The sequence below is a fragment of the Cajanus cajan genome, chromosome 10 (assembly GCF_000230855.2).
Source record: "Cajanus cajan strain Asha chromosome 10, NIPB_CcT2T_4, whole genome shotgun sequence".
In the NCBI taxonomy this organism is placed as follows: domain Eukaryota; kingdom Viridiplantae; phylum Streptophyta; class Magnoliopsida; order Fabales; family Fabaceae; genus Cajanus; species Cajanus cajan.
The window spans coordinates 1,533,085-1,557,535 of record NC_138526.1 but is presented as its reverse complement, the minus strand read 5'-3'; the positions used below and the strand labels follow the sequence as shown (position 1 = coordinate 1,557,535).

The 24,451-nt window shown below is 28.1% G+C and overlaps 1 protein-coding gene across 2 annotated transcripts; it reads right to left on the bottom strand.

The window, feature by feature from the left end:
* Window positions 1-6,083: 6,083 nt before the first annotated feature.
* On the bottom strand, window positions 6,084-13,317 carry LOC109813016 (vacuolar protein sorting-associated protein 9A). Of its 2 annotated transcripts, XM_020377120.3 has the most exons (6): window positions 13,151-13,317; window positions 11,372-11,519; window positions 8,870-9,040; window positions 7,995-8,171; window positions 7,128-7,428; window positions 6,084-6,474 (listed from the first exon to the last, which is right to left on the bottom strand). In XM_020377120.3, the coding sequence occupies exons 1-6, from the start codon at window positions 13,246-13,248 to the stop codon at window positions 6,203-6,205; spliced, it is 1,167 nt and encodes a 388-aa protein (XP_020232709.1). In that variant the 5' UTR covers window positions 13,249-13,317; the 3' UTR covers window positions 6,084-6,202. The 2 variants fall into 2 exon arrangements, with proteins under 2 accessions (XP_020232709.1, XP_082921760.1); XM_083065634.1 differs by lacking the exon at window positions 7,995-8,171.
* Between the last annotated feature and the right edge of the window lie 11,134 nt (window positions 13,318-24,451).

Sequence of the window (24,451 nt, the reverse complement as noted above, 5' to 3'; positions counted from 1 at the left end):
AATATAATAAGGTGTGAAATAGGAACATTTAATTTTTGGAGCAATGTTTGAACCCAAAGTATTTCAAAAGTGTCTTGAGCTAGGCTGCGATATTATGCTTCAACATTGCTTTGAGCAACCACAAGTTGCTTCCATGACCACCATGAAACGATATTAGGCCAAGATAGACAATGACCCTTGAGGTGGATCTTCTAAAATCTTGGTCGTATGCCCAATCAATGTTACAAAAGGCTTGAAGAGAAAAAAGGTTTTCTTTAAACATCAGATAAAGATAGGCCAAAGTGAATGTTTTAAGTAGTGCATGATGTGTTTTATAACTGATAATTGTTGTTGAGAGGGTAAGCCATATATTGACACATTATTTTACTACAAAACTCAACTCTAGTCTAGTGATATAGTGATATACTAAAGTGTTCCCACCATAGAGCATAAAAAGTGGGATTTTGGACTTTTTTAGAAAGTTTGTTGTCACTAACCATGGTTGTTAAGATGGGTTTAGAATTTAACATTAAATGTTTTGTTGAGAAGATCACAAATGTATTTACTTTGGGTAAGTAAAAGAGATCCATCAGTTTGCTTCCTTAGTTCAATACTAGGTTTGGTCTTCCTTAGGAGACCAGAATCTAAGAGTATGTCAAAGGTGTATCAACGTTGACAAATGGTGATACCTAGTTTAGAACGAGCCACTTCCAACCCCAAGAAGTATTTCAAAATTTTAAAGTCCTTGATCTTTAATGTAACATCAAGTTGATGCTTAAAATGAGCAATGACTTTTAAATCATTACTAGCCAAAATGACATATCAATAAATCAACCAAGTTGACTCTTATTTTTGGAAGTTTGTATTATGTTGTTTCTTTTGAGTTGTTTGGTGGATTTTCAGATGAAAGAAATTAATGATGTTGAGTTGATGATACTTTATGACATGTGTTGACTTTTGAGAAATTTATGTTCTTATGCTTCTCTTATATTCAAGATGATGAGGTATATATGTATACATGCGATGTTGAGTTGAGATATGATGTACGTGGTATAAGAGAAATGTTGTTTGAGTGGAATATGAATGGTGCATGCTTCTTGTGTTGTGAAGTTGAACTTAAAACAAAAGAGGGTGAGTTGTTTCATGTGGTGAAAAATCCCATTGTGAGGATCTATGTTGTGGTGCTCTAGGAGGCCAATGATGAAAACCCTTAAGAAAGAGTTGACTCTTGAAGTGAACAATTGTTTTAAAAGCTGTCTCCTTTAAGTTCTTAGTTTATACAGTATGGGAATAGGGTTGAGCCATACTATTTTGTGAAGTGACCAATGAGTATGGCATAAGGTCAAAGGTCAAATGCCTTATTGACTGGTATTTGGAGGGTAGTTAGCAAGTTAATATCATATATGCTTAGTTGATTCATACTAATGTCGTGGTAGTCCCATATCAAAGTTGTTCTATTCTTGACAATAATATTGAACTTTTCTAGTTTAAGTGATGACATCCAAGAAACCATTTTTGAGTTAATTATGGCTTAATAGCCAAACCTGAGTTGTTTCGACCTACAAAAGAAGGGTTATGCTATGTATTTTTTAGTAAAGGTCAAGCTACTTAAACGACTCATGTGTGTTGTAGGAAATCTCCTTAAATAGTTGGAATGCATGGAGATGTTGTGTTGTTTATTATGTTGCTGAGTTATCTTATATGATGTTGACATTGTGGAGAAAAGATAAATACTTGAAAGGGGTTGAATAATGTGTATAAAAAACTCGCACATTTTTCGTAGTGAAGTAGTAACGCTAGTTAGATGAAGCACGAGAGCAGTCAGATGGAACATTGGATATTTTTATATTAGTTTGTCTCAACCATTGAGATTATGTTTAGTTCTTAATCCAACCAAATTGAGTTTCACTATCTTTAAAATAAAGATACAAGTATTCTTTTAACAAACCACTTTTGGCTCAACCCTAAATATTCTTTGAATTGCCTTTTCAAGCAATTACCCAAGTATTCTTTTAACAACAAGCCTCTCCAAGCTTAATAACCAAGTATTATTTTACAGTCAAGCCTCTTTAGGCTCAAAACAAATATTCTTTTTCAGACAAGTCTCTCTAAGCTTAACCTTATAATAATGGTTATGAAGGTTACATAAATTTTGTATGTCTCACTTAGAAATTATACAACTAGCATAAGGTAGTAAAATTTTTATAAGAAAGAATAGATTTATAGAGAATGTTTCTTTCTATACATCTTTTCTGTATATTGTGCGTGTCTCCTTTCTTGAGCTTTGAGTCTTCTAATATAGTAACTTAGAAAAGATGATCGTTGCAACACTTTGGGTCTAGCTCACGAGTTTGTTTTATTTGTCTTCATCATCATTTCTTATGATGACATATAGTCGTTGGACTCATTTAATGTAAACATTAAATGCATTTCATTAAATGATATCTCTTATCTAATCAAGAAGGCAACTTATCATCTTTCATATTAAAGAGAGCTTGTAGAAGTAATGTCAGCATAGTGTAGCAATAACAGTGACTTTATCTATTTTTCTCTGTGATTTTAAGAATCTTTGGCCTTGGTCTTGATGAAAAGAATGATTTTATTCTCTTTAACAAACTAATGAGTTCCAAGATAATCTTCTAGTTTGATCTTTTAAGGAGTGAATCATTCAAGAAGCTTTTGTTGTTAGTCTTATTAAATAATAAGAATTTAATGTATAGGAGACAAATTATATGTTTCGTTTGATTTACATTGTCTTATAGACGACTTGCGTCTTGCACTTCGTTTGATAAATATTTTCAAAGATATTTTTGAAGACATTTTCTTTTATAAAAAAATGTTTTGTTTGTTAGCATTGAAACACTAAACTCAAGAGATCCAAGATTGTCTTTTGACTTAACAGAGATGTATTCTTGCATTGATCAAATTGTATGCCTATGTTGCTAAGAAATTAAGTTGTTGTTGAGTTGTATAACTTAGTTGATGTATTGTATCTCTATGAAGTTTGTGTTGAAAGTTGTTATTGTGAAGTTGATGCAGATTGGTGTTGCTTCTATTACATATTTTGTTTATATTTAAACAAGCTTATGATAGCAAGTCAAGATTAGGTGGAGGGAAAACTTGTAGATGATGGTGTTTTATGGAGAAACTGTTAGGATATAGCTTGTTTTTAGAATGCTTGACTGAAACCTAGAGTTTTATGTTTTTAGTACATATATTTTTTTGTTGATGTATATATTTATATGTACAGGGATGAATATGAAACCGCTTAACGAGAATTATATTTTCAATTGATATTAACAAGACTATTTTATGTTTTTGAACCCTATACATATATTTATTGCATGAATATTTAGAAACTATTTGCATGATAACTCTAAGCTAGTTGATGTGTATGTTTCTTTATTTAGTAAATGTTCTATATCAAGTGTAGTGATATGACAAGTCGTTACACAAAGTAACAAAAAACACATTTTATTATAGTCAAAAGTCACACAAGGGAATAGAGTACCAAATTTTTGTAAGACTTGATGAGAAGGGTATCCCAATCTAAAATGCCATACATAAAACATAGGATTTATACAATGAACATTACAAATGTAATTGTCAAAAGGTGAACATTGAGTAATTGGTATCACTTGATTATCTAACACATATACTGTTGTGAACTCTAGCATACATATTCATCTTCAATGTAGGAAGTTCCTAAATCATACATGAATTCTTGTCAAGGGTTAATTGGTAGTTGAAAGAATTGTACAAATTATTAACAAAAATTAGATTGAATTGAAAATAATGAATAAAGAGAACATAATGTAACATAAAAGTGTTAGAAAACATAATATATGGTCCTTGAGAATCGAGAAACTGTAGTATAAACATTTGGCAACTTTATGTGAATAGGAGAAATAATATGATATGAAGAAAATAGGGAAATAGAATGACATACACGATCAATTTCACCGGTATCTAAAATCCAAAAATGTTTGGAATTAAATCGAGCACTTACATCAGTGGAGTTGTTTCGATTTTCAGAAATAATGTTGACTTGAGCTGCATAAAAAATGACTTTTCTCATAATTTTGAATCAAACTCATCAACTTCTAATAAATGTATAAAGTAATAAAAATTCCATAATTGAAATTTTCCTTTGGCATTGGTTTTGTTTGTTGTGAATTATCTTTTTCAACATTGTTAGTGGTGACATTGTTTAGAGGTGAAAAAGTTCCCTTACCTTTGAAACCTGGTGGAAATTCATGTTTCATATAACATGTTTCAATGGAATGTCGCATCCTTCCATAGTAACTTCACATCTTAACATTAGTATTGTTGGTCGTTCCTCATCCAAGGTTAAATCTACTACGCTTTCTCCCTCCTTGAGAAGAGCCTTTTCCCATTGAGTTTGAGGGTAGCATATTGTTACCAAAAAATAAAATTCCAAAGATATTCCTTATAATTTGTCTTTCTTGTTGCAAGACTAAAGAAACAACCTTGGTAATAGGTGGTAAAGGCTCCACTAATAAAATTTAGGCTCTCATAGTGCATTATTGATCACCAAATCCTTTCAAGAAACATATAAAATATTTTGAATCTATTTTCCTTTTGATGTCTTGGCTCAAGCTACATTTGAATTTCCTAGATAATTTTTAAATTTGGGAAGAATTTTGAAACATTTCTTTTACCTTGCCTAGTCGAGCGAATTTCTTGCAAAAGGTTTGAAATTCTCAAATGGTTTCCTTTTGAGAATAGTTCCCTAAGATCATTCCATAATTCCACGATGTTTTCAATGTACATCGTGCTTTTAGCAAAGAAAAGGTTATTGATATCTATGAAACTACTAAAACATTGCATCTTTCCCATATATCGCATAAAGAATTAAATTGCTAAGCATGTTCAATTTTACTGGTAACAAGCTTGAGTTTATTTTTTGACAATAAAACCCTCTTCATTTCCCAACTCCAAGAATGGTAATTGGTGCCATCCATCAAAGGTGATACAAGAACGACCCATGGGTTTTTTCCATGGTATAATTAATACAAACTAGAAAGATTTTGAGAAAGGTCAACATTGATTTGAGAATTAGAAGGATTTTTAGAAGGGTAAACATTGATTTGAGAACCACTTACAAATGTTTCCATAAATTAGAGAAAGAATTAAAGAATAAAGGAGATGATTGGGTATGTAGAACTTTTTCAGCTTTGATACTTTATGACAAAACTATACATAAAGGAAAAAGAAAAAAATTGTATTCATCAACTTCTTGGACACATTAGTTATATATATAGAGTATAAAAAAATAATCATTAACCAACAAACCCAAAAACAACTACGTGCACTCATATGTACAAATGTACACATAAGAATAAATAAATAAATTATTGAACAATTAATTATTGACTATATTTGATGCATCTATATCCCGTAAAACATGTCGCATTTTCATTAAAATTTATTAGGTTCTCATTTGTTTCTTCTACTATATCTCTAAAAGGGAGATATTTCAAAATTGATTTCACTAGTGATGTTTCATTGAATTGATTCTTAAAAATTGTTTAAATTCACCTTTAACATTCTTTGGAGCCTTTTCTCATCTCCCCTTCATAAATAACTCTCATAGTGTATTAGTTTTCTTCTCTAATGTAGTATTGAATAAAAAAGTTTGGATTACAATCTTTTCAATTCACTTATTTATGGATTTGGTTCATCTAGGATTCGAATTTTAGAATCCATGTCAAACTCAATAAGCCATCCATTTGTACATGTCCTTGTTGCATCCATTTTTACAAGTCTACCTCAAAAGGCACTTGAATCTACACATTCAATGGACCAAAAATGATTGTTTCACAACAAAAAACTTTGGATTACAATCCATAATCCTTTCGATTCACTTATTTATGAACTTTGGTGCATCTAGGATTCATTTTTTAGAATCCATGCCAAACTCAAATTCTTAGTGGAAAATGTATGTAACTTATTCCCATTATATTCAAATGTATAGAAACACTAAAGAAAGGGAAAACAAGTAAGATGGTGGTTAATAAAAATAATTGATATTTTAGTTTGATTGATATTTATTATACATATGTACTTGATATATTGTTGAGTTTTTGTCAGACAATTAAAATAATGTATTTTATCATTTAAAATGAGTTGTTTACTTTAGTGGAGTTGGATTCATTTACTACAAAAGTAATTATATATATATGAACATTCTAATTGTCAATTAATTATCTTGTTGTGGGTGTGGATCACATGTGTCTGTGTTGATCCCATGGTGTTGCAAAATCAGTGTTCCTGCTCCTTGCTTTTCTAAATGACGAAGAAGGGGTTCTCTCTCTGATGTTGAAAGGAAACTAATTGCTTTGCACAAGATTGTGTGCTTAGCAACTAAATCCTTGTAGTGATTTAATAATGTGTCCACGTCTCCAACGGTTAGCTCTTTGCTCTTTGCTTCCATGTAAGGATAGTTTGATCTATTATTCAAAACTTGAAAAACTGCAATGTGTTATTGTAATAATGTTAAGGGCTGAAAACAAAGGTACCAAACCAAATAATAAACAACTACTACTATGAAATAAGTGATTTATAGTCTATTTTTGAATACAAATTATAAACGTCTTTTTAGAAGTTCTCTTCTTAAAATAATTTTTTTTCTAGTAGAAATTTCTCAAAAATCTTGAGAAGCATAAGTTAATATAACTTGCAACAGAAAATATATTTATTTTACTTTCTTAGTTAATTTTATTATTTTCTCGTACAAAAGTTATGAAAAGTTCATCAAAATTGACACTTTTTGCATGTTTGGTATGGACTAATTTGAGAAAATAATTATATTTTTAAAAGATCTTTAAGAAAGATTGAAACAAAATTATTATTTATTTAAAATAAAACTTGGGAAAAATAGGATATACAATGATGATGTAAATGTATTTATACTATCATTCAATCAATAATCATTACGTAGAATAAGTTTGTTGACTTTGATAATAATTATCTTCTTGGTCATACTAAATATGATTTCTAACTAGTTGATAGTATAAATATTTTTACCATTATATTTTTTCCACTAATGGTAGATAACGGTTAAATTCATAAACTTAACTATACACATACAAAAGTAAGGGATTAAGAAAAATAATTAAACTAACCTCTAGGGTCATCAAGTTTGTTGTGCATTTTCATTGAACAACTACACTCGTTCTTCTCTTGTTGGTTCAGTTGACATGTAGAAGATGATTCACTGGTGACTTTATTGGTCAATTTGGCTGCTTGCATGTTCTCCTCAAATTTGATTTCATCCATTGAAAGAGATTTAGCATTTAAGTCAACTATAAATGACTTAGCTGACACAAGATTTGTGAAATAATATTCAGCTTCTGAGATGAGTTTTGCTTGCCTTCTATACAACTTGATAAATTTGAGGTTAGAATGCAACTTTGGAGGATTTGCCTGAAAGTGAAAAATTAAAAGGAAGAAATTAGTGTCAAAGGCTAGTGTAAAGTGGACCCTAGAGGACAAAAATCAATTAATGGAAAAGTTAATGTTTAACCAAAACAAGTTATAAACTCAAAACATGACAATGATGCCAAGGTAAATCATAATGAGGCCTTACAAGTTAGTCAAATTGAAATCAAATGATTTTGCAAACAAATAAAATACTATTACCCCAAACTCTTAAAATTTGGGGTTAGATCTACTTGCAATCTAAAAGCTAACTCATTGAGGATCTTTAAGTGGTTTAATAATGATTTAATAGCAAATGATCTTATAAGACTAGAATCATCGTAGAATTCGAATGTTGACTTAATGTAACTCAAAAAATTTAGTTTATACGGTGAGTATTGCTCTAAATTGATACATATAATTTTTGATTATATCACTAGTCAACGTAGGAAGTCCAACAAAAATCAAGCATAATCTATTCTCTTTATTATACAGTAAACAAAAGAGGGTTTCACTATGCAAAAAGTATATTAGACAATTAGTAAAATGTATTATTACCAAAGGGAGCTTGCCTTGATGGTGACATATATGAGCACAGGGAGAAACTCATCTGCCCCAGTTGGCACATGCTCAGACGTTGCAGCATTTAGCAACAAATTGTTGATGACCCTACAACAATTCATAATGCACATGACTTTCTCATGGGGAGCTTTGAAGGCATTCATTTTCAACAATTCTTTCTCTGCAAGCTGAATGGAAAAGGAAAATGATGCCAACATATTATTCATCATACCCATAATTTTTTTTTTTCAATTCTTCCTATAAATATATGGTTCTTATTTATACAAAAATTTGAATGCCCTTTATCTAACTCATTTGTACATATGTCTTGTTCTAATGTGATATCTTAATGGTGCTAATAATTTCTCAAGAACCAATTAATCCAGAACATTATGTTATTAAGTGAAGACACAAATAATTTTATAGAACATGCTCCTCGCACAAGGGCACTAACAATACACAAGCTCACTTATTCTACTATTTTTTTATTATTTTTATTATAAGTATGGGAGTTCCAAGATCAAACTCTAGATCACTTATTTAGGGGGTATTAAGAGAGGAAACAAATATTTCATAAGCTAAGTTATTAGATGAAAACAATAGAATCATTTTATGTTCATCTTTAACCCAATAAATATATACCATAAGTGAAGTAAGTTTGTTTCCCATGGCTTATGAGATAATTTTTTGTCCTTTCTTCTCTACTATGCTTCTACTACTGAAATAATAAAGTATTCCCCATAAACGTTTTTCCAAGCTTCAAAGCTGATAATAAAGAAACAGTTTCCTGTAATTCTTACATTTAAATATACTTATTGGAAATGAAATGCATGCCAAAGAGAAATGATTAACATTAAATTTAATATTGCATCCTATTGAGGCATACCAGCCATGAGGGTTCATTATGAAGACTTGGTGGTATATCCAAATGTTGAGGCTTCAGAAAAGTTTGGAGTAAGCATATTTTCTCTGAGATTTCATTGTCAATCTTTTCATCCTCAAGAGATGAAGAGAATGTTCGGGAGAACAATTTAGTCATTATATATTTCTCCAAACCCTACAGATCATGCATAATATAATTAGATGAATATGTTAGGCGAAATCAGGCAAAGTCAAAGGCATTTATGTTAGATACCATAATAACAAAATAATAACTTAACTACAGTAAGAAAAGAGAAAATAAGAACAAAATAAGACAATAGGCAAAAAGAGGAACTCCACTAATGAAAGTAATTACAACACTTCTCTCCATAAAATAAGAGAATATCACTACTAAGAAAAACTCTCAAAAAGTAAAAAAAAAAAGATATAGGAAAAGGAACAAAGATTTTGGTATGCTCTAAAAGGGACCACAAGGCTTTATTTATAGCTTGTGTGTGGGACCCCACAAAGTAAACCCACCAATGTGAGACTTTTAACATAACAATTCTCCCACATGAAGATTATGATTGAGCTAATCATATTTCACACCGCTCTTTATTCTTTAACATTCCATGTTGGTTATGTTTTCAATAGGCCACAAGTGGATCAACACCTTATAAACTTGTCAACATTGACCGCCTCTATCATCACATCTGCGAAGTTGTTTTAGGTATTACATATCCACATTTCCTTCCTCTACTGCTTATCGAGTAAAGTGGTATTGTATGTCTATGTGCTTTGTCCTAGAATGAAAGGTTGGATTCCTTACAAAGTGTAAGACACTTTGACTATCATAATACACAGTAATCTTTTGCTATTTGTGCCTAAGTTCCTTCATTAGCTTTTGAATCCAAATTGCTTCCTTGCATGCCTCGTTAGTTGCCATATATTCAATATTTGTAGTAGACAAAACCACAACAATTTGTAACTTAGAGATAACCCACTTACTGTCCCTCTAGCAAGTATAAACACATAACATGTAATAGACTTTTTCTTATCAAGATCACCCATAAAGTTTGAATAGACATAGTCTTCCAATCCTAAAAAAAATATGCAACTTCTAAAGTTCCTTTGATGTATCTGAGGATCCTCTTAACAACATTTCACTACTCTCTACCAGGATTTGCTATAAATCTACTAATTGCTCCCACTTCTTGTGCAATGTCTGCAGATATTGTACAAATCGTGACATACATAAGGCAATTCCCACCTTTGATGCACATGGTACTCGAGACATTTCCATCCTCTCTACTTCTTTGGTAGGACTCATACTTGAAGATAAGTTACAATAAAAAAAGAAGTGGGGTAGAAATTGGCTTATAATCTTACATGTCTTACAGTCTTTTAAGAAAGCCAAATCTTCTTATTTTTTCTATCTTGTTGAATTTGCATCCCTAAAATCTTGTTTATTGGTACCAAGCCCTTCATATCAAACTCCCTAGACAATTATGCCTTCACTTTCTAAATTTGATCTTTGTTGGGACGTTCCACCAACATGTCATCCACAAACAACAAAATGATAAAATTATTGTCATCAAACCTATTGTAATATGTACAATGGTCTAAACTTAGTATGTTTTAACCAAGGCTAATAATGAAGGAATCAAATTTCTTATACCAACATCCCGACACATATATGCTTTAGACCATACAAAGGTCAATCAACTTGCAAGCCATGTTTTATTTTCCTTATTCTTTAAAGCCTTCTAGTTAGAGCATATATAATTTCTCTTCAAGTTCTCCATGAAGAAAAGTAGCAGTTTCTTCAAGTTGCTCAAGATATAAATAAAAAATTTCCATTTAAGTTAACAAATGGTTGTAGGATTTGCTAACATACATCCACATATTTTTTTTAGAAGGATTATATTAATAGTTATGACTACAATATTTTTTAAAATGCAACGAAATATAACTTACTAACTTATTCCTTCTAAAAAAAACAAATGTATATAAGTTAGCAAATCCAAGTTATATATTACTATAAGTGAATTAGGACAAAAAAATTTAAGTATAATATTTAATATATAAATAAAAAAGCTAAATTCACATTATTCAATAAGTTTATTATTAGGCTAAATATAAAAAATATAACATCTCTGTTAGTATTTTATACAATATTATATTTATTACCTTATTTAGGAGGTAAGGTTTTCCACTTACTTAAAAAAACTTATTACAAATTAGGATTTAAATAATCTTTTGATCTTAGACTTAGATTAAGGAATCAAGTTTTACTTAATTTCCGACCCAATCAAATTAGTTTAAGACAAAATCTTGACACACTGGGATGAAATAAAAAAGATTAAGGAATCAAGTGAAACCCAAATCTCATAAAACATTAATTTTGTTTTAGATAAATTTTTCAACAAATACTTATGAAAAAACAAATTAATTTTTTCTCTATAAATTAAAATTAATTTTCTATATAAACTTATTTATAAAATATGTAATTATTTGGTGAACGTACCTCCAAGGCACAATCAATGTCTTCTTCAGAGGAAGTGGTCCACAGTGGATGATCTCTGATTGCAGCTTCCATTGAAAGAAAGAAGTCTTGAACTTTTTTCCCATCATTTTCAGGCTTCGGTTGGTAAAATGAAAATGATACTATAAAGCTGATAAAATAATTTTCCGTCAGAATTAAGAGAAGCATTCATAAAACAAAAGAAACAAAATTTAACATAAGAAAAATATATTATGCAGCATAGCTTGTCACATAATTATTTAATAAAATATAATGAAATAGAAAGCACGAGAGTGCCACAAATCAAGTATACTAGTGGTGCAACTTTTATAAAATAACTTGAAAAACGTGTGACAAGACGAGAATTAGCTACTAACATTTTTCAATATAAAGAAATACTTGCCAATAGAAATATATGGGAATATATATATAATAATAGTCTCTATACGATATCTTCATGTAAACAATATTGATCAACCGATCATACATGAAGCAGCAGGCTTAGTTTGGAGATTTGTACGTTAGATTCATAAGAAATTTGCAATTTTGTAATTTGATATTTTGTATGAGTAGATCTTGTACTTTATCGAGTATGATTTAATTAAAAAAATTTGTTTTGTTCTTTAAAAATATTCACAAGAAATTGATCAGTGCGATTGGCAGCTTATAGAGCAAAATTTTCTTAAAATAATTGGTTCGGTTTTGGAAAAGAAATACATATACAGGAATTACACCAAAGTTGATATATAATTAAATCTGAATAGTATTGCAGAGGCAGAACAAGATAAATGAGTTCAATTATTCAACACTATTTAATTTCCTACTTTGGAAACTGAAATCCCCTAACATTTTCTTGTTAGCATTCAATTCTTACTCTGCTTGGAAACCAATTTTAGAGGGGGATCAAAACATCGAAAGGCAACATATTCAAAATAATCATGAATCAACTGAAACTAGGCAAGACATATAAATCCTCGATCATAGTAACAACAGAAAATATCACTACAATTAATATTAAACTATCAAATTCTTATGATGATTATATATAAGATTGATTAAAATAGAGTATTTTTTTATATATATTTTGAGATATTTTAAAAAATTTAATTTATTCATAAAACTATTTTAAATTTAATTTAAATTTAAAATAATTATTTTATTAATTGATGATTTTTGAAGTCTCATTAATATTGATTTTGATGAGATATAATAATTTGATTATTAAAATTTTAATTAAATTAAATTATCAAATATTTTATAAATAATTATTTTTTAATTTTTGTGATTAATTATAATCATAACGTAAATTTAAATGTATTGAATATTGCTCTCTCTTCACTCTATTTTCTATCTTCCTCTATGTTATATTTTCTCTTTTTTTAGATTAAAAACTATGCAATTCAGCATCTTCATTCTAATATAGTTGGTGTTCTCAGTTTTCAAAGTAACATAGTATATTAGCATAGACAATTTTCATCTTCAAGCTTGTTTTGTAAAGTTAAGTCTATCATAGATCTATTTCAAAGATCATTCATATGTTCTAAGAGTGTAAAAATTGGAGTTATACAGCAGTTTTTATATGGTTAAGTCAATGTCAAATGGAAAATTAAATGCGATGAAATGGGCTGCCACGTAGTAATAATAATCATATATATATATATATAAAAGCTGGTTTGTATTTTCTCTTACAACTTAATTTGATTTTACGAACATATGAATGCATGACAAAGTGAGGCATCAACAATGAAAAATGAATTAAAAGAAAAGTGAAATGCGTGTTACCTCTTGATGGACCGAACGAGGTCGAGGGACGAAGGGTGTCGCATGCGATTGAGAAAATCATGGAAAGACGTTGATGTTTCCATGTCCATCATGTTCATGGAATCCCGATTTCGAGAAGAGTATGTTGAGACTTGAGAGGAATAAAGACTAAAACTGAATTAGAAGAAAGAGAAAAAAAAACATCTTCCAACATGACCAGTAGAAATACAAAGGAACATTAGGTATGACATATATATCACGTGATTCACATTTTATGCAACTACTACTAAAACTCATAGCTATTGGTCAAGTCTTCATATATACGACATGTTAGAATATAACAATTAAATCACTCATTGTTGTGATTATACAAACAAATTTCATATCGATAAAATAAGAGAAAAAATAACAATTTATAAAACATACACATATTCCAATGATTGAGACCTTTTGAGTGATGATTAGAAGCAAAATTGTGAGGCTTTAAGCCTAAAGCAAATAATATCTCATCAATAACTACATCATTGGTATTTAGAGTTAAGGTTACGACCTATAGAGATGAAAGTAGAAGCAAACTTTTCATAAATTTTTCTAGTGAAAATGGAGGCATACCTAGAAATTTTAGATCTCTCTGAAACTGTAAAAGAAAATTGTGATGTTTCCGCATTGCTAGATAATCCTATCATAACCCTCACTATTTAATCCTTTATCTCCTTTTGACTTACGTTAGTATATTAAACAAAGGATCAAATAGTTCAAGAAATGACAACTAGCTAGTAGCTTTCATCCAAAAAAAATATAGAACTTTTTATTTAGAGTAATAATTTATTTGTTGGGAATTTTTGTTAGTAGAATTTTAGTAATTGAAAGGATACAACTTTTTGGGAGTTATTGATATTTATGATGAAATTAAAAACAAGCATTGTGTAGTTGATAGCACTACTAAGGGAATAAAATATAGTATAAACTATAACATATAATGCTTTTATATGCAAAAGGTGTTGCAATGATTATTGTAGTTGCATTTCCTGAAGCTTTTTAGAGTACATGTGTTATTTACACATTAAACTCTACATTGAAAAACATGGGCAATAAAGAACATGAAAAAAGTGGTATGTTAGGATGAAAATAGCAGGATTACTCAAGATGTTATTGATATTTCTTTTTTTTAGGAACTTTATTATATGAAAAACTCCGCAAGATTTGCTATTTTCAATGTGTCTTACCTTTAAAATTGTTTGTTGTTGCTACAACACTATTGCATTCGTTGTAGGGATGTTGAAAAAATTAAACCTTTAAAGGTTTCTTTGCCGTCTTAAATATATTAGGGAAGATTGAATCTCTTACATAAAAGATGATGTGAACAACTCACCTTGTAAAAGATTTAATTTTGAATGATATATGATGGAACAAAATTGCATATATTTTTTATTTCGTTAGATCTATCTATACCACACTTAGATATATTATGATATAAATATATAGTTGCACATTTCATTTGGTTTGTAAGATGAGATATTATAATAAAAAAAGTGAAGGCATCTATATAAAAAGGACAAAATGATACATCAAAATTCTATAAAATTATTTATTCTATACTAATTAATGGGAGGACTAGAAGTTGTACCCCTCCCCCTTGCATGACTCACTCTGCTATGAATTTAAAAAAAAAAATAGCCTATCAAATATTTATATTTTCCAATTATTTCTTATAAACAAGAAGATAACTAATAAGTTATGAATGATTTATATGTATTTTAATGATGAATGACTCTAAATAAAATTCCCCTACATGAGTATGAAGATATATCTTTTGAGAGGAATAAGTGTTTAAACAAGTTTTTCAAAATTATTGCAAATAAGAAAAATGTTGCACTTGAATATGTTGATTTTTCATCAAAAGAAATTGCTTCTTTTAACTTGATTGAAAATTGGTGGACATTAATCCTAAATCTTGGTGAGTGATACATGGTTTTTCTGTTCTCTCATTCAATAGCTTTCTTTGAGGCTTTTTGTGCTGCCTAATTCCTCATCTTGTGGTGCAAAGAATTGGAGTACGATGTCCATATTCCTTCATACACTCAATGAACAGAAACAAATTGAATCCTAAAATAATAGAAGATTAGGTTTATATGCATACTACTTTGCAAATTTGTCTAAGAAAAGTGAATACATGGAAAGGATTACTCTAAGATGTGGGACATTGATGGAGATTCTTGGCTATTTAATGGTGTTAGAAATCTTGAATTGACATTATTATCTCGTGATGCACCAGAAATAGTTGTCCTATTTTTAATGATGCTGAAGGAAAAGATGAAATAGTTGGAAATCTTGAAATGAATTATTATCTCTTTCCAGTGGTTTTGGAATCAACTTGTTTTTGGGGCTTAAGCAAACTGGACACAAGATCAAATACACTGATCTGGTCCAATTTTTCGAAATATGGATTTTGGTATTAAGTAGGACAAGGAGTATGCAGAATGCCCACGAGTAAGAGATGACCGAGTAATGTTATAAAGGTAAAATTAAGAACCAAATCACATAACACTTTGCAAAGTATAGGCATCTTGGACCCATCTTATAAAGAGATAGGGAAACTGAAAGCAATGTCACACAGATGAAAGCATAAATTCTGATAGCAAAGTGACTATCAAAGAAAATTTCACTTTAAAGCAAGAAAGCTAGTGACGCTTTATAAGTAAATGTCTAATATGTAAGTTCCTACTATCGCAAAATGATAAGTGTGCTTAAGATGAGAGCATAGGGATGGATGAGTAGACAAGCACAAAGAAAATATAAGTTATATTAAATATGAAAATCACAAGGAGAAAAAGTAGTATCTAATCCATTCAAAAAATGAAGAAAACACATTTACGGTGACTTGTTCACATGACACAAAGAACAATTATAATGTGTTTGGATGGAAAATTTAAATAGGATGATTCATTTATTTGAAGAATTTTAAATTTTTTGAGATAAAATACTTTATTTGGATGAAGAATTTACAATGAATTTGAGTTCCAAGCATTCGTGAAATTTCTAAAAATAATAGAATTTCAAATTCTCCCAAAAAAAAGTAAGAATTTGAAATTTTTCATATTTATTTTTCTTATTTTACTTATATATTTTATCTTATCTCTTATCTTCATTATTTTAATTATTGAATATTCAAAAATATTTTTAAAATTATTAAATATTATCTAATATTAATTTTTAAAATTATTAATTTTTTTAAAATTAGTTAATATTTATTTTTATAAAATTTAATTTAAAAATCTCAATATATGAATATATTTTTAAAATTAATTTTATCATGATAGAATCAAACACTACAAGAAAAATGTAAATTTCCGACGGAAAATTTCCGACGGATATGGATCCGTCTGAAATTTCCGACGGATTTATATTTCCGTCGGAAATTTCCGACAGAATTTTCTGTCGAAAATTTTCCGTCGGAAATTTCCGACGGAAATATAAATCCGTCGGAAATTTCCGATAGAAACTTTCCGACGGAAAATTTCGTCGGAAATTTCCGATGGAAAAATAAATCCGTCGGAAATTTCTGCCGGAAAATTTCTGACGGAATTATTCCGTCGAAAATTTATTTTTAATTTATTTTTTTAATTTCTTATTTTTAATTTATTATTTTTAATTTCTTATATATATTTGTAGTATTAAAAATTTTATATATCTTTTAAAGGTATAAATATATATTATAATTATTTATTACAAGTTTTTTATATCTACGATTAGTATTAAAGATGAAAATAAATTAGGTTATACTATATTTTATTATAATTTACTTGGTTTAAACCTAACTTTCTTTAAAAATATATATTTTAAGTGTGACTTATTTATCTATCATAGATAATTTTTAAATATTTGGGTAGAACTACAATTATATAGACTTTTATTTTATAATAATTTAACACTATTAAAAATATAAAAATCTATATGTTAAATTTATAAAAATAAAGTTTAATTTATTTATGATATAAATCTGTTTTTAATATCTAATATATATTTTTAGATGATAATTTATTTTAAAATATATCTTATAATAACAATTCTAAATAGAATATAAATCTTATGATTTTTCTTATTTTGATTTTTTTAATCAATGTATACAATTTTACAATTTTGATTTTTTCAATCAACGTATATAATAAATAAAAAACACAAAAGAAAAACATGCATGCTACAAATTTTATTTTATCAAAAAATTATTTGTTTTAATATATTACATTATATATGTGAATATTAAGACATATATATATATATATACATATATATTATAATTAAACTTTTTTTAAAAATTAATTCATTATTAAGAAATTTTTTTTATCACATGAGAATTAATTTCCTTCAAAAATTTGACAGATATCAAATAAATAAACATTTTTTCTGAATCTATATATTTATTTTATTATAATATAATTTTTATTTTTTAAAATATATTATTTTTTTTAGATAAAAAATTATGTATATGTCAAATAGTAGTGAGGGCAAGTGCCTCACTATTCCAAACGTGCAGCTGTCGCTATATATATATGTATGTGTATATATATATATATATATATATATATATATATATATATATATATATATATATATATAATATAAGGGGTTATAATTATATCGGTGTAACTTTTACTAAGTATTATGCCGCTCTATAACTTTATATTAAATGTGAATTTTGTAAATCCAACCGTTAAATTGAAAGTTCATATCACTTTATACGTGTATATCAAGTTTTGTTAAAATTGAACAACAACTGGAAGATAATCCAAGTGTTCATATTTTAGTGTATTTTGAAATGAATATATTACATCAATTTTGTTTTATAAAAATGAAGTATCAAATCATCTTGGATTAATATAAAGTTTTGTATATATAATCTATAAGAGATATGAACTTTCAATCTAACAGTTGGATTTACCAAATTTACATTTAATATAAAGTTATTGAGCGGTGTAATACATTGTAAAAGTCGCATTTAATATATATATATATATATATATATATATATATATATATATATATATATATATATATATATATATATATATATATATATATATATGAGAGGGGTTATAATTACAATGGTATAAATTTTACTAAGTGTTACACCGCTCAATAACTTTATATTAAATGTGAATTTTGTAAATTCAACCGTTAAATTGAAAATATTTTACTCTTAAATCATATATATATATAGACACACACACACACACACACACACACATATATATATATATATATATATATATATATACATGAGGGGAGCTATAATTACAATGGTATTAATTTTACTAAGTGTTACACCGCTCAATAACTTTATATTAAATGTGAATTTTGTAAATTTAACCGTTCAATTGAAAATCTTTTACTCTTAAATCATATATACAAAATGTTATATTAATCGAAGATGATTTTTTATAAAATAAAATTAAATCTGTCGAAAAATTTATATTTTTGATGAGAAAATTTTTGTAAGAAAAGTTATATTATTGATAGAATATTTCAGACAAATTTATATTTGTCGAAAATGTAAGAACTGGTTTTAAATTTGATATGAAAATATTATGATATAATTAGATAAGATTTTAAGTTAGTATTTTATTAATGGTTGATAATTAAAAAATAAAACATGGATAAATACATTATTTGAATTTTATATGTTTGATTTAAGATAACTTACAAAATAACTCTTGGTAAAGTTATTCCGCTCAATAACTCATGGTGTGTTGAATTTCATCGATCCAATTAATTGTTAAATTAAAAGTTATTAAATTTTACTAATAATTAATATAAAAAATTAATTAGTTTTGGAATAAATTATTTGCTAATTAACAATATAATTGAAATATTAATTATTTTAAATTATTTAACTAAAATCTTATTGACAATTTACTATATGATCTTAATATTTTTGTATAACTAATATCTGGTTTTAAATTTGATATGAAAATATTATATATAATTAGATAAGATTTTAAGTTAGTATTTTATTAATAGTTGATAATTAGAAAAAAAAAAAGGATAAATACATTTTTTAAATTTTATATGTTTGATTTAAGGTAAATAAATATATTAAATTAATTAATAATTTATTTAAAATATTAAAATTTAATTTATAAGTATGTAATAAATAAATATTTATAATTTTATAAATTATATTATCATTATAAATTATAAAATTAAATAATTTAAATTATAATTTTAAATAAAAGTAAGTAGATGTTAATTATAAAAGTAAGTACATATAAATAAAGAATAATTAAATATATTATTATTATTATTATTATTATTATTCATAATATAAAATTATTATATATTATTATTATAGTACAAATATGAGATTGTATATTTGAGGATGACTTAAATGAATTAATTTGTACAAGTTATACTGACAACATACATAGACATTTCGGTAGCTTACTCATCAGAACTTCACAGTTAAGCGTGCTTGACCTGGAGTAGTACTGGGATGGGTGACCTTCTGGGAAGTCTCCCAGAAATTGCACAAGTAAGAATAAAACACGCTAAACAGTGAAATATTGTGAAATAGAACCCTTGAGAAGCCAAATACGGAATTTTCCGACGGATTTTTTTTCCGACGCCACTTTTTCCGACGGATTGAAATCCGTCGGAAATCCGTCGGAAAAAGCAAAATCCGTCGAAAATTTACCTATTTCCGTCGGAAATTTCCGTCGGAAATCAGCATTTTTCTTGTAGTGAAATTACCATATCCAAACTAAAAATTTAAATTTTAAAAAATTTGAAATTAATTTATCCAAAAAAAATATTTTTAGATGATAGAAATTGAAATCAATATAATTCAAATACCAAGAATTTTAAATTCCTTAAATTTTTAAAATTTGTCATCCAAATACACAATAAAAGATTATCAAAATGGAGATTTTTCAATCAAAAGGGTAGAGAAAGGCCTAAGAGACATTAACAGGAAGTGAAGAACCAATGAAAAGGCCTTGCCCCTTAATGTTTGGGATTTAAGATATTGCCAAATAACACCAACTAATCCATGAAGCCAACCCCACAATCCAGCAGTGGTTATAAATCATACCATTACTTTAAACATAGTTGAGTAATTTCAATGGCTAGCAAATTTGTTAATGCAACTTCGTGATATTAAAGTTTTGGAGAAGAAAATCTTCAATGTTCTGATGGCTTTGTCATTTACTATTTAGAATTTGAGAACCAGTTCTCTTTATGTGGTACAAGTTTACCGACAAATACCAAAATGGGGAAAACACAGTAGAAATATTAGGGATTCTCTTAGAATAGTGAATTTGAACCTAACTCAAGTTTACAAAATCAGCTTGTAAGGTGAGAGTAGTTTTCTACTTATATATTATATAATTTTCTAATCTCTAGTCGATGTGGTACTTGAGTTTTTTCCAATACACCTTTCATGACGTTCAGTACTATTGGGCTTGGTACGTGGATAAATGACGGGTGATTCTTTTTTAATGATCTAAGATTGTCGGGACTTGAGTTTTTCTTAATGCATCCCCTCATGCCTATTGTGCATGTATCAATGATAGATGACCCATTTAGAGTGGATCTAGATACCTCTATACTATCTTAAAATAGTAGATTTGTACCTAACTCAACCCTACAAAACTAGCTTATAAGGTGAGAGTTATTTTTCACTTATATACTATATAATTGCTTAAGTTCTAGTCAATGTAGGACTTGAATTTTTTTCACTACATCTCCTCACGTTCAGTATTATTGAGCTTGGTACATGGATAAATTACAGGTAAACATTTTTTAATAATCTGGGATTGACGATACTTCAGTTTTTTCAATAGATTCATAGCAAGCAAAAGTGTCACCGCAACTAATGCATAAATATCAGTTATAAACATACTCTCTGCATAGGTGAAAAATTTCAGCATTTAGCGTGCCCACTCGATGTTGTTTCTCTGCAAAACAAAGTGCATCACATAAGAAACATTTTAAAGAGAAAAAGTTCAATAGAACTTTTTTGTGAATATACCATGGAAGTATGAGTAATATAATTACCAGGGCAAAGATGAATTCCACCCCTTTCTAAGTTAACACGAAAACTTCTAAGTCCCCTTTGACCTTCCTCAGAAAGCATATGACATTCTTGCTTAGCTTTCTTCACCACATCATATAGATCATGATTTGTGTCCATATACTGTACGGATAAAAGAGAAAATAATAAGTGTAGGTGTTGGGGAAGACCTGAGTCAATTCAGTTTTATCACGAATTGATATATTATATATTGCCTGCATCTTAGTTATAGAACTATAGTGAAAAGTCCAGATCTTCGAATGTTAAGTTTAATCCCGTGTTCTTTTCAAATCACGATTGGTTTGCAGGTTTATTCAAATGCTATTACTTCTAAGTTGTGCAATGTCAAATGCTATTAATACCATGCTACTGCTTACATGGAATCCTTACATTAAACAAGCCTTTGATCCACTTTGATTCCCACAGTAATCCATCCAATAACCTAACGCAATGCCCTAGAAATAACATTTCCTTCCAATATTAAAAGAAACTTGCTTTTCCACAACTATATAGACAATGTTAGATAAATTAAAAAAGCAACATATGTCCTGAATCCTGATACTAAAGGAAATACTGTTGTTATTGTATTTCAACAATGCTAATAATTTATGTCCACAAAACAACAACATGAAACAATTAAAACATGATCCTTTCCTTCAAAGTTATGGGGCTAAAAAGTTCATGAAATGTTTCTTTCCCATTCTGTCAAATATGTAATATATATATATCTTAATTGCTTAATATATTCTTTTGAACATACATTTTAATACTTGTTGAAATTTATGAGAATTCACATAATTTTGTGGTTCTATCTTCTTATTTAACAACTCTCACTATTAATTTATAACTTTTAATAAATTTTAGAGTTTTTTTATCATACACAATTTTATATTATCAACTAATTAAATAACATTGATAATATGACTTTTATTTATTTATTATAAAAATTCATAAATTATAATAAATAATAGTTTGTGATTAGATAACTTAGTAAAATTATTTTACATTAATAATGTATCATCTATTTTTTTTCTAAATTTTAATCAATAGTAGAATGTCTATGAGAAAATATATTGTTAGCACTTTTGATATTATAAAATAAAATTATTTTCTCAAAATGTTTCAGTATCTTAGAAGTGGTTTCCATATTTCATTATTGTTTCTGAACCAATCATCTCCTTCGGCCGGTCAAGGGGTCGATCCTTTCCTTTGAAACGAAGACTTAAAATAGCTGAGCCCTCAGCCCGGCGGGAAGCCGAGACCCCTTTCAGTCCGAACTCATATCAAGAGATCCCATGCACAATTCTCGGCCTGACAAAAGGCCAAAACCCCATTCGGAATACACTCACGCCGAAAAGGGATTCCTCGCGCAGTCCTCGGCCTGAGGAGAAGCCGAGAACCCCTTCGGCCTAAACCCTTACCGAAAAGGTCCCTAGTGCAGTTTCCGGCTCGGGGAAAAACCGAGACCCCCTTCGACCATAAGCTTGGTCGAAGAGGGTGTTGTATAACATGGTTAACAAAAAAGTTTACTAAGTAATTAGCATTATGATTAACTAATGAATAATAATCACCAATTACCCATACCCCGAGGCATAAGGCCCACCAGGCCCAGACGCGTCTCTATAAATACAGGATCCACAGGACTAATGAGATAGGTATGATCATACAGGATCCACAGGACTAATGGGATAGGTATGATCATCTAGTATAAAAGCTTTTATCGCTTTATACCGAATACTTACTTGAGTAGCAGAGTGCCTTTGCAGGTACCCTCCCCACCTTTTGAGGATAGCATCCGGTCGGCACCGAAGACTTAGAAAATCAAGGAGGAAGAATAACAAGAGAAGTGTTTCTAAGCTGGAACAGTTTTCTTATTTAATTAGATTATTAGAATTATTATTAGTATAACATATTCGAACATGGAAGGAGCATATGCAGTCATGAACGCACACCAAAACAACACCACGTGATCTTTTCTTTTTATAAGGTTATGCTTTCGTTAGATGAATTAACGATAAACATAAAGAAAAGCAAGCATCTTACATATTGATATTCCCTCGTCAGGCTCCTCAACAACCTTCCTGATTTACCAAAACAGAAACATAACAACCTCAACTTCCGTGATAAGCATAAGAAAATCTGATAGCTAAAGATTTCATTAGTCACTTACAACACAAATGACAAGAATGTGAAATAATTAAAAAGAGAAACCAATTACGACTAGTGCATCCAATAATAATAATAATAATAATAATAATAATAATAATAATTATTATTATTATTATTATTATTATTATTATTATAACAAAATAATAAGAAGAAGAAGACTAAGAATAATAATAATAAATATAATATGATTACCCATTAATTTAAATTAATGTATAAAATATTTTTATGAATATCCATTAATTTAAATTAATGAAGCGAGTATTAAATGATTTTCAAATTTTTTAAAAATTTACAGATTTAATTATATATTAAGAACTTTAAATTCAATAGTTAGATCTTTGAGATTTAATATAGAATATGAATTATTGAACGAAATAAGTTTAGTTAGATTTACTCTTTGAGTAAATGGAACTCTTCAATATACATACATACATACATACATACATACATACATACATACATACATACATATATATATATAGGGGTTATAATTACACCGGTGTAACTTTTACTAAGTATTACACCGCTCAATAACTTCATGTTAAATGTAAATTTTGTAAATTCAACCGTTAGATTGAAAGTTCATATCACTTTATACGTGTATATCAAATTTTGTTAAAATTGAATAACAACTTGAAGGTAATCAAAGTGTTCATATTTTAGTGTATTTTGAAATGAATATATTACGTCAATTTTGTTTTATAAAAATGAAGTATCAAATCATCTTGGATTAATATAAAATTTTGTATATATGATCTAAAAGATATGAACTTTCAATATAACGGTTGGATTTACAAAATTCATATTTAACTTAAAGTTATTGAGCGGTGTAATACTTAGTAAAAGTTACACCGGTGTAATTAGTTATAACCCCCTCTATATATATATGATATGAAAGATATAAATTTTCAATCTAACGGTTGGATTTAAAAAATTCACTAATTATAACCCCCCTCATATATATATATATATATATATATATATATATATATATATATATTGAAGGAGGTTATAATTACACCAAAATATACTAAAATATGAACATTTTAATTACCTTCAAGTTGTTGTTTAATTTTAACAAAATT

Coding starts and splice junctions, on each gene's coding strand:
- LOC109813016 (XM_020377120.3), bottom strand. CDS start 13,248: ATGAACATGATGGACATGGAAACATCAACGTCTTTCCATGATTTTCTC. Junction 8,172..8,869: donor ATAATGAACCCTCATGGCTG/GTATGCCTCAAT, acceptor TTTTCCATTCAG/CTTGCAGAGAAAGAATTGTT. Junction 6,475..7,127: donor CAAACTTGATGACCCTAGAG/GTTAGTTTAATT, acceptor AACACATTGCAG/TTTTTCAAGTTTTGAATAAT.